General features: G+C 47.6%; 2 protein-coding genes across 14 annotated transcripts in view; both read right to left on the reverse strand.

Moving 5' to 3' along the window:
* mark4b (MAP/microtubule affinity-regulating kinase 4b) overlaps positions 1 to 7032 on the reverse strand; it is a 43955-nt gene extending 36923 nt beyond the window's left edge. For 5 of the 13 annotated variants that reach the window (XM_060075213.1, XM_060075211.1, XM_060075215.1 and 2 more), the window contains exon 1: positions 3164 to 4224. In XM_060075213.1, the coding sequence (XP_059931196.1) occupies positions 3164 to 3211 (48 nt within the window). In that variant the 5' untranslated portion in view covers positions 3212 to 4224. Of the gene's footprint in view, positions 1 to 3163; positions 4228 to 5407; positions 5769 to 6835 lie in introns of those variants that run through there. The other 8 variants (XM_060075208.1, XM_060075210.1, XM_060075209.1 and 5 more) reach the window with 5 other exon arrangements.
* Positions 7033 to 7356: 324 nt separating this feature from the next.
* si:dkey-182i3.10 (gastrula zinc finger protein XlCGF26.1) lies at positions 7357 to 13365 on the reverse strand. Its single transcript, XM_060075229.1, has 8 exons — positions 12647 to 13365; positions 11991 to 12089; positions 11370 to 11592; positions 11060 to 11127; positions 10737 to 10862; positions 10231 to 10513; positions 9306 to 10051; positions 7357 to 8973 (listed from the first exon to the last, which is right to left on the reverse strand). Exons 1-8 carry the CDS (start codon positions 12800 to 12802, stop codon positions 8704 to 8706), a joined length of 1971 nt encoding a protein of 656 aa, XP_059931212.1. The 5' UTR covers positions 12803 to 13365; the 3' UTR covers positions 7357 to 8703.
* Between the last annotated feature and the right edge of the window lie 366 nt (positions 13366 to 13731).

Below are 13731 nucleotides of genomic sequence, written 5' to 3' on the forward strand. Positions count from 1 at the left end.
CATGCCCAGGCTTTGGTTGCGACACGTCAGGGGCTGCAGTCCCTGGCAAGTGCAGTGAGCGCGAGAGAGCGAGTCTACCTCCAGATTTAGGGGACCACACATGGACGTGTCGAGAAGATGCGTCACTTTATGCACACACACACACACACACACACACACACACACACACACACACACACACACACACACACACACACACACACACACACACACACACAGTGTATCTCACTCTACTGCACACCTCCCACTCACATGCTGTCCTCCCCAGAGTGTATCTCACTCTACTGCACACCTCTCTTACTCACATTCTGTCCTCCCCAGAGTGTCTCTCACTCTACTGCACACCTCTCTTACTCACATTCTGTCCTCCCCAGAGTGTCTCTCACTCTACTGCACATGCCTTAGGGGTGACTTCAAACGTTGTCAAAACATCAGCAATATCAATTGATTCCCATACTGCAGCATCCGAGCAAAAAACCGATGCACGCAGCAGGTAACTGTTACTGGAAACATACAAGCACACAGGAAATACACTTTTTGGACGTTGACTGTACTCACTCCACAGCTCAAACCAACCTTGGTCACATAACAAGGAAATGCAGACAGCTTCCCGGAAAACTCCAGGTCAAAAGGACCCGAGGATTTATGAGATTATCAGGCAGAAGACAACAGCACAGAAAAGCGAATGGTAGGGCAGGGCTTGGTTTGGGGGCAGATGTGATGTTATTCACGTGGTTGACACCGGTGACGGAAGCGGGGTCAAGAGTGGATCAGGGAGACGGGAGAGGAAAGAGAGGAGGGGTGGGGTGGAGGACCGGATGGAAGACGGAACAATGTTAATATCGGAAACGCAGTCGTCTTGTCGGGTTTGCCGGCTCTAATACTCCAACTAACCAGACCAGTCATTAGTGAGAAACGAGAGAAGCAACAGGAAGAGGTTGGTTTTCTGTTGTGCAATGTTTTCAGTTGAAGGGACTTGCAGGGGACTTCTTAACATGCAAAGATACACAGCTTGCCTGGCACTGTCCCCTCTTCAAACCCTTACAACTGGTGTCCGGCCTCATGCTCAAGCAGACCCCAGCCTACAGCCTACAGCGTCTGGAGGGAACAATGGCCCAGCCACAGGGTTGGTATCAGCAGATACCCTGATGAGAGACGGTGCTGGTGGCCTGGGATTGACAGCGTTTAGCCTGCGTTACAGCTCTGTGCTCGGGATGGGCTGGGGAGGTATTCCCACTGGATGGGTCTCCTGGAACACCACAATTGTCTCACTTGCTTAGATTTTTTGGTGTTTAAAGAAGTAAATTAGTGATTTGTTGGATTTTCTATTGGGAAGTATCGCACTTTCATAAGCTTTGGCAATTCACGCCTGTTTTTTAGTTTTACTGTTGTAATGGGACACATCTAAAGAGTGTTTAACTACACATAAATCCTCTACAGGCCTCTGGGGCTAACAAGGTCGGTGAACCATTCAGGGATAGCCAACTGCTCTTGTTCAGATCGGCCTATACTAAGCTAACGTTATTAACGTTAATGAAGGAGAAAAAAACGCAGACAAACGCACACACTCTCTTTCACATCTGTGCGAGAGCATGTTCAGCAGGTTACAGCAAGGAGAGAGTTGGCAAACTGCGAGATTCTAACAAAAGCGTGTGCGTCAGCGTGTCATTTGCATGTATGTGTCTGTGATCGTTCGAGTGGCTAGAAAGGAGGGGGGGTGTAGGGGACCCCTTTGGTTGCCATGGTGAGGTAGCTAACAAGAGTGTTGTGTGATTGAAAGAGAAGAGCGATGGTGCCCCTGCCTCGCTCCTCTCCTAACACCATTTGAGAGAGAGACAGAGACAGAGACAGACTACATGTAACCCCTCTCACAGATAACACACACCAACCCCATATTTCACCATTCACAACAGAAGAGAATAGAATTAGCTAAAGAATAGCAGAATGCAATGCTCACTGACGATGCAAGGCACACACTATGAAAACAGTGATGCCAGAGAGTTGAGAATTGATCCAACACATTGGTGTTGTCCAACACAAGCAGCAGGCCTAATAAGCATGTCGGATGTCGGCTATTTGATACGCAAACGTCCGCTAGACAGGGCCATCCACCAGACAGGGCCTTCCACCAGACAGTCCAGGTGTGTCAGCCTCACACCTCCCGGTCTGGTCGGCTCCAGAGCCAGAGCAGAGGAAGAGGCAGCCTGCAGCAGTACCACGCCCACTCAAAGGTCGACAAGAGCCCGATGCTGCCCAAATGCCCTTGAGCAAGGGCAATTAAAAAGATCCAGACGTCCACACCCACAACCTGCTGTGGCATTGGACGGCACTGTAGGCGGATTGATTAGTTCTGAGCCGCGGCCCGTCCCTTCGCTGAGAAGACGGACAAGGGGGTAAATGCTAGGCTGACACAACAGATTTGACACACCTGTGTTTCCCCCTGAGTAGGACGAGAGAGAGGGAGAGAGGGTTTGGTAGGTGTGAAATAGATGAAGACAGGAATGAGGAGCGTTAAGGAGGGACGACAGAGGAAGGATAGATTATTGGCAGGGAATGGCTGGAAAGGGGGATCGGCAGAGTGTAGGGTGAACAGATAGATGTCATGGGTGCAGGGATTGATGTGTGGAGAGGGGTGAATGGGGGATGGATAAAGGTTGCAGGATAGGCGGGGTCGCAACCTGATTAAAGAGAGGAATGAGTGGGTGTGGACCGGCTCGGGCGGTCTTACATCAGATGCATTAATTATTGATCGTAAGGCAGCTTCAGCTTCTTGTGGGGAAGCACACATGCGCAATAGAGACACCGGCTATCGACTGTGAAGATGTTTTTTTCGCAACTCATTCATTGATGAACGTTTTGTGCCCTTTTCTTCATGCATGTGCGTCTTCCAAATATGCAAGCTATGGTCCCTCATATGCGGTACACTACACCACACCGTCCTCGCCACACTTGAACACAATGCAATCAGTAATCAACCGATTATTTGGCCCATTTACAAGACGACTCAGCAGAATTACAGGACAGATTAGCGGGCCAGTGTTTTTTCGCGTTGTATTATCGCCGCTAAATGCAGCCAGAAAAAAAGACAACAGAAGGACAAGCAAATAAGTGAAGTTGTGCAACACGACATGATCAGCCAAACAACACCCCGATTTCAACTCACATGATCCGAGGTTCGCTCGATACCGGGCAGTGCTGTGCGTGAAGACATTGTCCCCGAGTGATCTTCACCGTCTCTGGTCGGTTAGGATCGGATGTTTTTCCCGGGATTAGGACAGCACCCTGGATATAGAGTTGGTTTTGGCCGCAGAGCAGCAGCAGTCTTGCCAAGCAGGCTGTCGCTGTTCCTGGGGGCAAAATATGCCTCTCTTCGCCGGTTGAAACCGGGGTTTAAAAAATGAGCTATTGGTGGGTTTCTTGTAAAACAATCTCCATCATCGTGTTGGATAAAGGCGACAGCGATCACCGAGAAGTGATGCAGCGAAAAGAGCGGTGCAACCGGCTATACATTGGCGTTATATCCACTTCATGGCTGCCCGGTGTCGGTGGGAGAGAGGCTTCCCAGACCGTTGTTGTCTCATCTTGGAATAATAATAAATAAATTACAAACCTACCGATAGGTTTCGTTTCCCAGTCGTTATCGTACCATTTCGGTTTCTATTATTCAGACAGCTTTTCGAGTACCTTCAGAGAAAGGGGAAGCTACATAGTTGAGTGTTGAACCGATGTGAACAACATCGATGGAGACAAAAACGCACAAGGAGGACCCGCTCCGACCATGGACGCGGAGTTAAGAAAATGTATTTAGGTGGACAAAGACGCCGATGCGTCCGAAATCAAGCGCTCCCTGGCAAAAAGTAACAGCACCAGAAGTACCGATCAACATCTCTCCCCGTGGAGGAACACAAGGCCCGGAGAAATCAATGACTGGGGGGCAAAACTGCCGATAAAGAACCGACGGATGTACAGTGACCTTCTCGTATTATAAAACCCATAGCCGTGGTGTCGCTTTATAAAAGAGAAAGAATTACATGCGGTACAACTCAATTAGCTTAGCCGCATGGAAATCAAAACAAACATGTTTCCTGTGTCAGAAACATATTCATTGAACTATAAAAAAAAAAACAGCATCCCTCGGAAAAGAACTGGCGACCGTGACAAGAGCCGGAGGGAGGGACGTCAACGGGAATAATAGGCAGGGCTGCAGCTTCTGTGCCTTTCCCGCACACACACACACACACGCTCGCATACTCACTCTCTCGCTTGCGCGCGCACATAAACATACACACACCGGCGCGCACACACATACACACACACACACACACACACACACACACACACACACACACACACACACACACACACACACACACACACACACCCTTCCCCCATTTTCTTAAAGGCACAATCGCACAATTCAATAGCGGCAGCACGCTGTGTGGAGTGTGTAATTAATATCGCCGGGAGCTGCACAGAACTGATAGACTACAAAGTTAACCTTTATTGGGTCAGGTATTCCGCTCAATGTTTGGATGGGTTGAGACAAGCCCCGATGTTGTTTACTTTAATGTAGGCATACTTTTACATGTATTCATTAGGCAGACGCCTTTATGCAAAGTGAGAGGGATTACAATCAAAGCATACCAACCAGGACATTCCAGTTTTTTGTATGTATAGCCACTGCTTATAAATCCACCATCGCTATGTTCGCAGCTGTCACTCTCCTGTCAGAGACAACAGCATTGTGATATTAAAATAATAAATCAACATGATGAAGTTCATCACGACACAGACACACATGATGTAATATTGCTGACAACGACAGCACACCCAAACAACATTTTGGTTTTGTCTCATCATCCACAGGGAGGGGATTTGGAACATGGCGTAACCATGGTTACCGACGCGGACCCATGGTACCCATGGGAAAACTAAACAAGAATCAGGGGGTGGGGGGGGGGAGTGGTGGGAACCTCATGCTAGGTTGAGGTGAAACGAGTTGAGGACGTATAGGATGTATATGGGCGGGGCACCAGGGAGATAGGAGCTATAGGAGGCTAGTGCCCAAGGCCACAGAGACACAGTTCATCAATACTGATATGCATTAAAATTGCAAATAAGCACATTGCTATTGTAAAGTGAGCCATGTTTTCAGTGTTACAGGTCACACACACACATGTTTCAATCAAATCAATCGATCCATCGATCATCGGCTACCACACGATCGTGCAATAAATATATAACATTAATGGCAGCTATGCAAAAATAGAACCCACTAAATAAATAACAATTCCAACAGACCAGCATAGCTAATATTCAAACCAACTTTCCCACCACAAGGGTCCAACCCCTGAAGTTTGACCCCCCCAGACACCCCTGACTGACTGCCAGCCAATAGAAGCCTCACCTGCATGGATCTGCTTCGAACAGATCTGATCCAGGGCCTCATCCTTCCGTAAAGATGTTCCCTGATCCAAGACGTTCCCGTGTTCTACAAGTTCCCGTTCCTGGAGGTTCCCGGTCCTAGATGTCCCCTGGTTCAAGACGTTTTCGGGCCTTGCCGTTCCTGGGCCTACACGCTCCAGGTCCTAGAAGCTCCAGGTCCTAGAAGTTTTCCAGTCTCAGACGTTCGAGGTCCTCCCAGATGTTTCGAATCCTTGACGTTCCTGTCCTTGGCAGTTCCCAGTCCCAGACGATCCCAGTCCAAGGATGTAGGGTTTCAGTTGGCAGAGAGGACTCAACGGTGGATCGGAGAGCCCTAGCAGCAGCTGGTGGGTACAGACAAAGAGAGGGCACCTAATTCAGACTGACTGTGTTGCTGTTGGTTTGCCAAACCCCAGACCAGCTGAAGCGGACAGGGTCGATACTGGGAAAGAACATCTCGCTGGGTACTGCGAAACGCCAATAATTTTAGCTCTGTCCCGTCCACATATCCATCCAGCCATCCATCGCAGGCCCAATCTGTTCCACAGGACCCAGATTCCGGCCAACTCTAGCTAAGCCAATTAGAGGCAGAGGCAAAACCTGATGTGGAATCATCAATAAGTATAATGGAGTATGGAAAAGATGGAGGGTAGGGCCGGACACTGTGGCTGCTTTCACTTATTGATGTGTGTGTGTGTGTGTGTGTGTGTGTGTGTGTGTGTGTGTGTGTGTGTGTGTGTGTGTGTGTGTGTGTGTGTGTGTGTGTGTGTGTGTGTGTGTGTGTGTGTGTGTGTGTGTGTGTGCGTGTGTGTTTGTGTGTGTGTGTGGACAGATGGGAGGGTGGGTAATGATTTTGTGTTCTGGGTAGGACATGGGAGATTGATCCAGGCATTTCTGTTGTTCTTGCTGTCCTGGGAACATGCGCCAACACGCACACGTCACTCAGTCACTCACCCCAACACCATTTTTAATAGGTCTTATTGAGACACGAACCTACTCTGTTGTCACATTATTAATGCTAGCAATGCAATATTTTTTTCTATTGATTTACGCTGTTTGTTATAACAGCCACCTTATAGCCGAGCAGTTATATTAAGTAAATTAGGTGGCTGTCTACTATGTCCCATGTTGTATTTGTGTGTCTCTACAACGTGGTCCCACGCAGAGCTAACTTTAGTCCCTTTAATCCTAAATGGATTAACGTTTAGAACCAACGTGGGCCACACGACCTGGTGCCAATCACCTCTCAGCGGGACAGAAAAAGCTCCAACCGTCATTATGCTAAACCATAAAATTACCACTTAAAGCATTTTTTTTTTAAATTACCGAACCTAAACAGATACAATTTCTTACGAAGTAAATTGATAATGGACGATGTTCAGGTGATGAGTATTTAACTTTATTTACTCACCACATCACACCAACTATAACCACGGTCCTGGCAATCCCAGAAAACGGTGGGAAAGTAAGTAAATCCCTGAAATAAAGTCCTTCAAACCTTTACACAACACGCTGCTGTCTCCTTCTTTTCAAACTAGGCGTGGGATATGCTTGAGGGAATTGTTTGTTGTTGGGCCGGTTGATTAGTGTAATGTTGTTAAGAAATACGCAGTGTCATCCTAATCGCTGCATAGTATACCCGGTCTATAAGTGACACTGCCATCTACTGGGGAATAAATACCACTAATAACGCGCACTCATTTTAATGCCGATAGTCGCTCTCTTATAAATGCTACATGAAACAGTTCCCATGGAGTGGACATAGGAAAAACACCAACACATACCTGATAGACAATATATATTGCGAGGAACATCTTCAGTGAAAACCAGATCTGTTCTCCAAAACTATTTTGAGTGTTCAGCCTCACACAAGATAGCACAAATTCTAGTGGATTGTAAAAAAAAAAGCAGAAGAAAGAAGCACCAAATAAGTCAGTTTGAAGTCTTTTACTTTTTTTTTTTTCAGTTTTACTATAATCTTTTCAAAAGTCTGAACATATTATTGCCTGTTGTACTTCTGTATCACAGAAATACTTGGCCACGAAAAAATATTATTAGGGAGGGATTTCCCGATATGGACAATTTTAGACAGTTCTGACAGCAAATATATTCTTTAGTGTTCATTTAAAATGTGCCATTCATTAGTGTTCACATGAAATTACACTTGGTTACATGTTCGCTTATTAACCTTTACATTCTTTAGTTTTTTAGTATTTTAATTTATGGATGTTTCCTAAATTTGTTTATTGAAAAACAATCCATAAACCGCTAATATGTCTGTGTTTTGTGAAGCATTTTAAATACTAAATGAGTCACCAAGTCAGTAACGAGGACAAATACTTTGACCTGTATCTACTTGATCAATGTCCCAGTAGACAATTGTCCCAGCCAGTACACAGTTCATGGAATAAGAGTCTCACCCTACAGCCCAATATCTCCACATAATGGTCTGTTCCCCCATCATCATAAACACACAATACTCAGCTCCCGTCTCATCAGTTGGAGCACTCTTCTGTTCCAGTGAGGAAAGCCTGTCGGCCATCTTGTGTTGAGGTATCTCTGCCCATATGTTCCTTGTTCCTCGTTAAATCATGTCCAGTGTGGTCACCCTCATAAAACCCCTCACATCCCCTGGCTGGCTCCACTCTATTGATTTTCACAGAACTATTTTTATACAATGTGTAAAAAATGTGTCAGTGAGTCAGACACATCATAAACCAATAGCACGATAAAATAATAAACCACGGAATTTCTTAACTGTTGATCTGATAGAAAATGAAAAGGTGAGGCACACATTCAGTTTTACGGTAGGACCGCCGTCCTAAAACGCCTACAGTCTGGTAGGCTAAACACAAAGACTTCTTTAAATATAAAAGGAATCTAAATCCAGAGTTTAGTCAGTAACAATGTGCATCCCCGTCTTCTGAAACTATAGTGACTTGTTGTTTGATTACTCTTTGCAACACTGTGTATTCACACAGCACAGGAGCGAATTCATCTGCCACGCTCAGCTCCACCATGTGCACTTTTACCCCCACCACAGGTCCAACAGAACCAACTCTGCCAGCGTGGAAGGCAAGCTGCAGTGAGGAGAAAAGCAGCGGCTCCCTTTATTGAACCACAGAGCTCTCAATCCAACTCATATGTCCGGCCATTCATCTCTTCAATCATCCATCCGCTCATCTTTCCATCCGCCCATCCGTCCGTCCATCCGTCCGTCCATACAGCCATCGGTTTACCAGCTACATTTGCTTCCCCCTTGTGTCCCGTCGGTGAGTTTCAGGTTGAGTAGAGACACTTGTGGTCCTTGAGGTTGCGCAGGTAGGCGAAGCTCTTGCCACACTTGTCACACATGTACTGCTTCTGTCCCGTGTGGATCTGCAGGTGGGCCTTCAGGCTGTTGCCCTGGTTGAAGCTGCGGCCGCACTGCTCGCAGCTGAAGGGCTTCTCGCCCGTGTGGATGCGCTGGTGGCGGTTCAGGTTGCCCGAGTTGCTGAAGCATTTGCCGCAGGTGGCGCAGCTGAACGGCTTCTCCCCCGTGTGGACCACCTTGCAGCGAACAGGAGGGAGACATGGAGGGAGAATTAGTCAATGCATTGGATTTTTCTAGACCTCTGTGAAGACATGGTGGTCCTTGGTGGGAATTAAAGCGCAACACACTCAAATCTGGTCTGATGAAACAGCACCATCTACTGATGAGTGCCGTTTCCAGGACTAATTCAGTCGATCATATTAGAAATTGAAATTGTATTATTATATCATGTTAATTACGCTGGATCATGTGCCTGTAATTGGATTATAGTGTTTGGTTGTGCATTATTAAAGTGGAACAATACTTGATGGATTTCCCAGGGTTAGCCCATCGATCAGGCACCGCCCACCTGGTGCGACTTCAGGCTGCTGTGCTGCGTGAACATGCGGCCGCAGATGGCGCAGGAGAAGGGCCGCTCCCCGCTGTGCGTCTTCTTGTGGATCTTCAGGTAGCTGGCCGACTTGAAGCTCTTCCCGCACAGGCCGCAGCTGTTGGGCCTCTCCACCGTGTGGTGCTGCTGGTGGGCCCGCAGCTCCGCGACGGAGCCCAGCCGCACGCCGCACAGCACGCACGCGCACGGGAGCCCGGCGGCGTGCGTCTGCAGGTGGGCGCGCAGCGAGTCCACGCAGGCCTGCACGCCGCCGCACGCCACGCACGGCAGCGCGCCCGAGCCCGCGTGCGACGTCTTCTGGTGCATCTTCAGCGCGCTCTTCTGGATGAAGCACTTGCCGCAGGTGTCGCAGCCGAAGGGGCGCTCGCCGCTGTGGATGCGCTGGTGCCCCTTCAGCGTGTCCGCCTGGTTGAAGCTCTTGCCGCACGTCTCGCAGCTGAAGGGCTTCTCGCCCGTGTGGATGCGCAGGTGCCGCTGCAGGTTGCCGGCGATGGTGAAGCGCTTGTCGCAGAACTTGCAGTTGTAGGCACGCTCGCCTGTGTGCACCATCTGGTGCATCTTGAGGCCGTGGGCGCGGTAGAAGGTCTTGTTGCACTGGTCGCAGTGGTAGGGCCGCACGTCCGAGTGCAGCCGCTGGTGATTCCTGAGCAACTGCTTCAGGGTGAAGCCCTTGCCGCACACGTCGCAGACGTGCGGACGCTCGCCTGGTGCGGAGGTTCGGCAGGGGGAAGAAATGGAACAAGGGTTTAGTCGTCGCTTAAAAAAGGAAGAAACGACACAGTGAAGCACACATTAATGCAGTTATTTAACCAACGTAAAGCTCCACAGAGCTTGATGAAAAGAAGCTAAATGAAGCTGCGCTAAACCAATCCCCGGCACGCACCTGTGTGGAGCAGCATGTGCGCGGTGAGGCTGCGTTCGAAGGAGAAGCCCCGCCCACACTGAAGGCACTGGAAGGGCTTCTCGGCGTTGGCCCCGTGCACCGCCTCATGGGCCTTCAGCTGGAGCCTCTTGCTGAAGGTCTTGTGGCAGTGCTTACAGCTCAGGGGCTGCTGGCCCGGGCCCGGGCCGTCCCTCCTGGGCCGCCCCCGACGGGCCTTGGGCCGCACTACCCGCGCCGTCCTCCCCTGGATGTACACCGGGTCCCCTTCCTCCTCTGCCTCTGCCTGGGTCATCCATCACAGAGCTTTTCAGTCATTCAGCGGAACAGTAATGAGCAGGTGGAGGTTAGGCATCCTGCTCAAGGATGCCTCCTGCAAACCTTTCATATTGCTTATAGTCCCACCACTACTAGACTAGAGGCTGGTTCAGAGTCGTTAGGCTAACTAGGCTGGTTCAGAGTCGTTTTAAAAGCCAAACTGCGTCGGGCCGAGGGGCAGGGAGACTGACCTGGTAGTCCGGGTCATTGCCATCGTCCAGGCCTTGGTCCTCCTGGTACTGAACTGAAGCTGGAGACGCTTGGTCTGGGAATGACCCCAGGTCCTCCTCCTTTATCAGCGCTGGTCGCACATTGTCCTACCGGAGAGAGACAGGCTTTGAAATGTCTCCATGTAATTCAACTTTTAAATGCCTTCATTTAAAAGCTGACGAAGATGCAGACGATCCGACTGAAGTGAAGAAAAAAATAACAGAATTCTAGACAAAACTCAAAAGGAGTATCTTTATAAAAGGGCATCAAATATATTTTCGTAGAACATCTTCGCTAAATGTACCTGGTATGCTCTGCCCTTCCAGAGGTGAAGAATCGGTGATCGCTTCACTCCTGCAATCCCGATAGATACTGTGGAGATTTAGAAGGAAGATAAATAAACAGAAGGACAACAAGTTAGCAGAAGCCGTAAACCACATCTTTATGAGGGACTGGGAAGTGTGAGAGAAGTGTTGGGAATAGGCCCGGAAGATGGAGAGAGAGATCAAGAAGGGATAAAGAAGCTCATTCATGACAAACAATGAATGAGGTGGGGGAGGGGGGGAACTGGGACTGGAACCAAACTATGGACTGCTAGGGTTTGGGTTTTCTACCTCGGCGAGACTTCCTTCCGACGCGACGATGTGCGTGTACCACCTCTGTCGCCACCTCCTCCCCCACCTCCTTGCCTCCCTCCTGATCCGCTCCTGTGCAGAGGAGGCCGTTGGTCCAATGGCCCCTGCGGACCTCCCTGCTCTCCTGCTCCACGCTCAGCTCAGCCTTCACCTCCTCCAGCCTCCTCCTCAGCTCCTCCTTCTCTGCGTCTCCCTGGGCCACCTACAACCAGACGTGGGGGAAATATTACACAGCACAAAAAGCAAATTGGTTTGAATGGGCCTAATCCAACATGTGGCCATCTTGGTTATAAACACGGTTACGATACACTAAAGCAAAAATATTGATACAACTATTTATATTTCAGACTGGTATGGTTAAGCAGAACTGGTTAACAATACCATACTGGTAAGCCATTTTTGGTATATTGTGTATACTGTATGTTTAAGTACTTGCTCAGAGGCCTGGCCATGGAGAATTGAACTAGCAGACTGAAATAGCTATATATGCTTTTAGATTAAATGGCAACATTATATATGTATTTATTATTATTCATGGCACACGTTGATGTTATTTATGTTATCCTATAAATAGGTGACACGGAGTGAGTGGGGGTTTACTTCTAATCTGAGCAGAGAGGAGCACTCATGGAACAGAAGGCAGATCTTCTCAACCACGTCTGTGGCCAGAGAGGTCATGATGACGTTCAGCTCGAAAACCTGGAAAAGCGGGAATAAAGAGATTGCATTTAGATAGGTCATTTCATTATTAAATAGGCCTATTAAGCAATAAAAAATAATAACATTCGGATCTGACTTATGAATAAGGCTTATTCGCATGAGGGTAATTTTTTATGTCAATAAATATTTATATAGAAATATTTGATGCACCGTTCTGCGTTCACTACTGACAACATAGAAAAGCCCGGCAATGAAACCATGTGCAACTTGTAGCTGATATTCATCTAGACATATGACAGATAGAAACATCATCAAAATGGCGTCCAAACCAGTTCTGTCGTTAATAATGAAGCTACAAGATTAATGAATTTAATATGATATGGAGTTAATAGTAGTGGGTGAAATGCCTGGTAAGATGTTTTTGGGGCATCCACTCCCGTTTAGATGGGTCATTCGCTGCTAGCTCTTCTATTTCTATGATCAGCTGTTTAGCCGCAAGGCACTAGCAGGGATGACAACACTAGAAGGAAGATCCGCCAGATCCAGCTGTTAACTCAATAACACAAAAATTTTCACACAAAAGGCATTCAGCATACCTTCTGTTTTGACGTTTCGTGTGTGTTTTCTGTCACAGCTGGTACTTGTGGGACCGATGAATCGGACATATCCGCCATAACTTTGGTAATTTCTGTGACCGACGCTTTGACCATGATCTCCAAAATGGAGCTTATCTGCTCCTCAAACGCAGACATTATTAAAACTTTAAGTACATCCAACTTGCAATGCTGGGATATGAAGAGAGAAGTACTGTTTCAAGAATAATTGAAGCAATACATGAAAACAACCGGACCGCTTAGGTCACGGACATCCGTTTTGTTTCCGGGTCAATCATGACATTTATCGTTTAGAAAAATACATGACTGGTAACGCCCCCCTTAAAAGTATTCATACTGCACTTAATGTTTCATCAAAGGGAATATACATATAATATGAAGTTTACATATATATGTCATTATATACACTTATGTTTCAATGATAAACAAAACGGGTTTTCTCTATCGTTGGGGTGAGGTGCGATGGACTTGAATAGGCTTTTCCGTTATACGTTCCGCGCTTAATATTTACCTTCCGAGTCACATTTTCTCTAGGTCATTGTGGCCAATGTGGATAATTTCGCCTCCCCTACTGCTCCCTCCTGTTGTTTAGGCAGATATAAAAATATATGCTTCTTATTGAATATCTTTAAATGGTAATATATTATTGGTATCAAGTCAACGTTGCTTTGCGGGCAGGGCCGTATCTAGAATGGGACTGGGGTGGCACAGGCCTGCCCTAATTATTAAGTGTGGGATTCCTGCATGTTTACTTTTTTGTAAAAAACGACTAAGAATAAGGGACCTGTTTCAGCCAGATACTATGAGACGCTTTGAGATTAGTTTTGGGGCTAAGAGTTATATAATAAAGCAAGTACTGCTGTTGTGCTTGAGCGTCATATTTAACCTCAACCGCTGCCTAGACGGATGCCGCCTTCAAAACGCTCCGAGTTTCGGAGGTTCGGACCATAAGCTCGGAGGAAAGCGCTTTGAACAATCTGTTAGGTCGGAAATTCTGTCCAGAGTTTTCGAGTTTCGAGTCCTACGAGTCCATGTCACAACAATGGATGCCCATTTCACTGTCATTA

Source organism: Gadus macrocephalus, chromosome 16 (genome assembly GCF_031168955.1).
Source record: "Gadus macrocephalus chromosome 16, ASM3116895v1".
Taxonomy (NCBI): Eukaryota; Metazoa; Chordata; class Actinopteri; order Gadiformes; family Gadidae; genus Gadus; species Gadus macrocephalus.

Excerpts from the sequence above, each read along its gene's own strand:
- si:dkey-182i3.10 (XM_060075229.1), bottom strand. The coding sequence starts at position 12,802 with ATGTCTGCGTTTGAGGAGCAGATAAGCTCCATTTTGGAGATCATGGTC. Across the intron at positions 11,128-11,369 it reads CGGAAGGAAGTCTCGCCGAG|TATCTATCGGGATTGCAGGA; the intron begins GTAGAAAACCCA and ends AAATCTCCACAG. Across the intron at positions 10,052-10,230 it reads GCACATGCTGCTCCACACAG|GCGAGCGTCCGCACGTCTGC; the intron begins GTGCGTGCCGGG and ends CCTCCGCACCAG.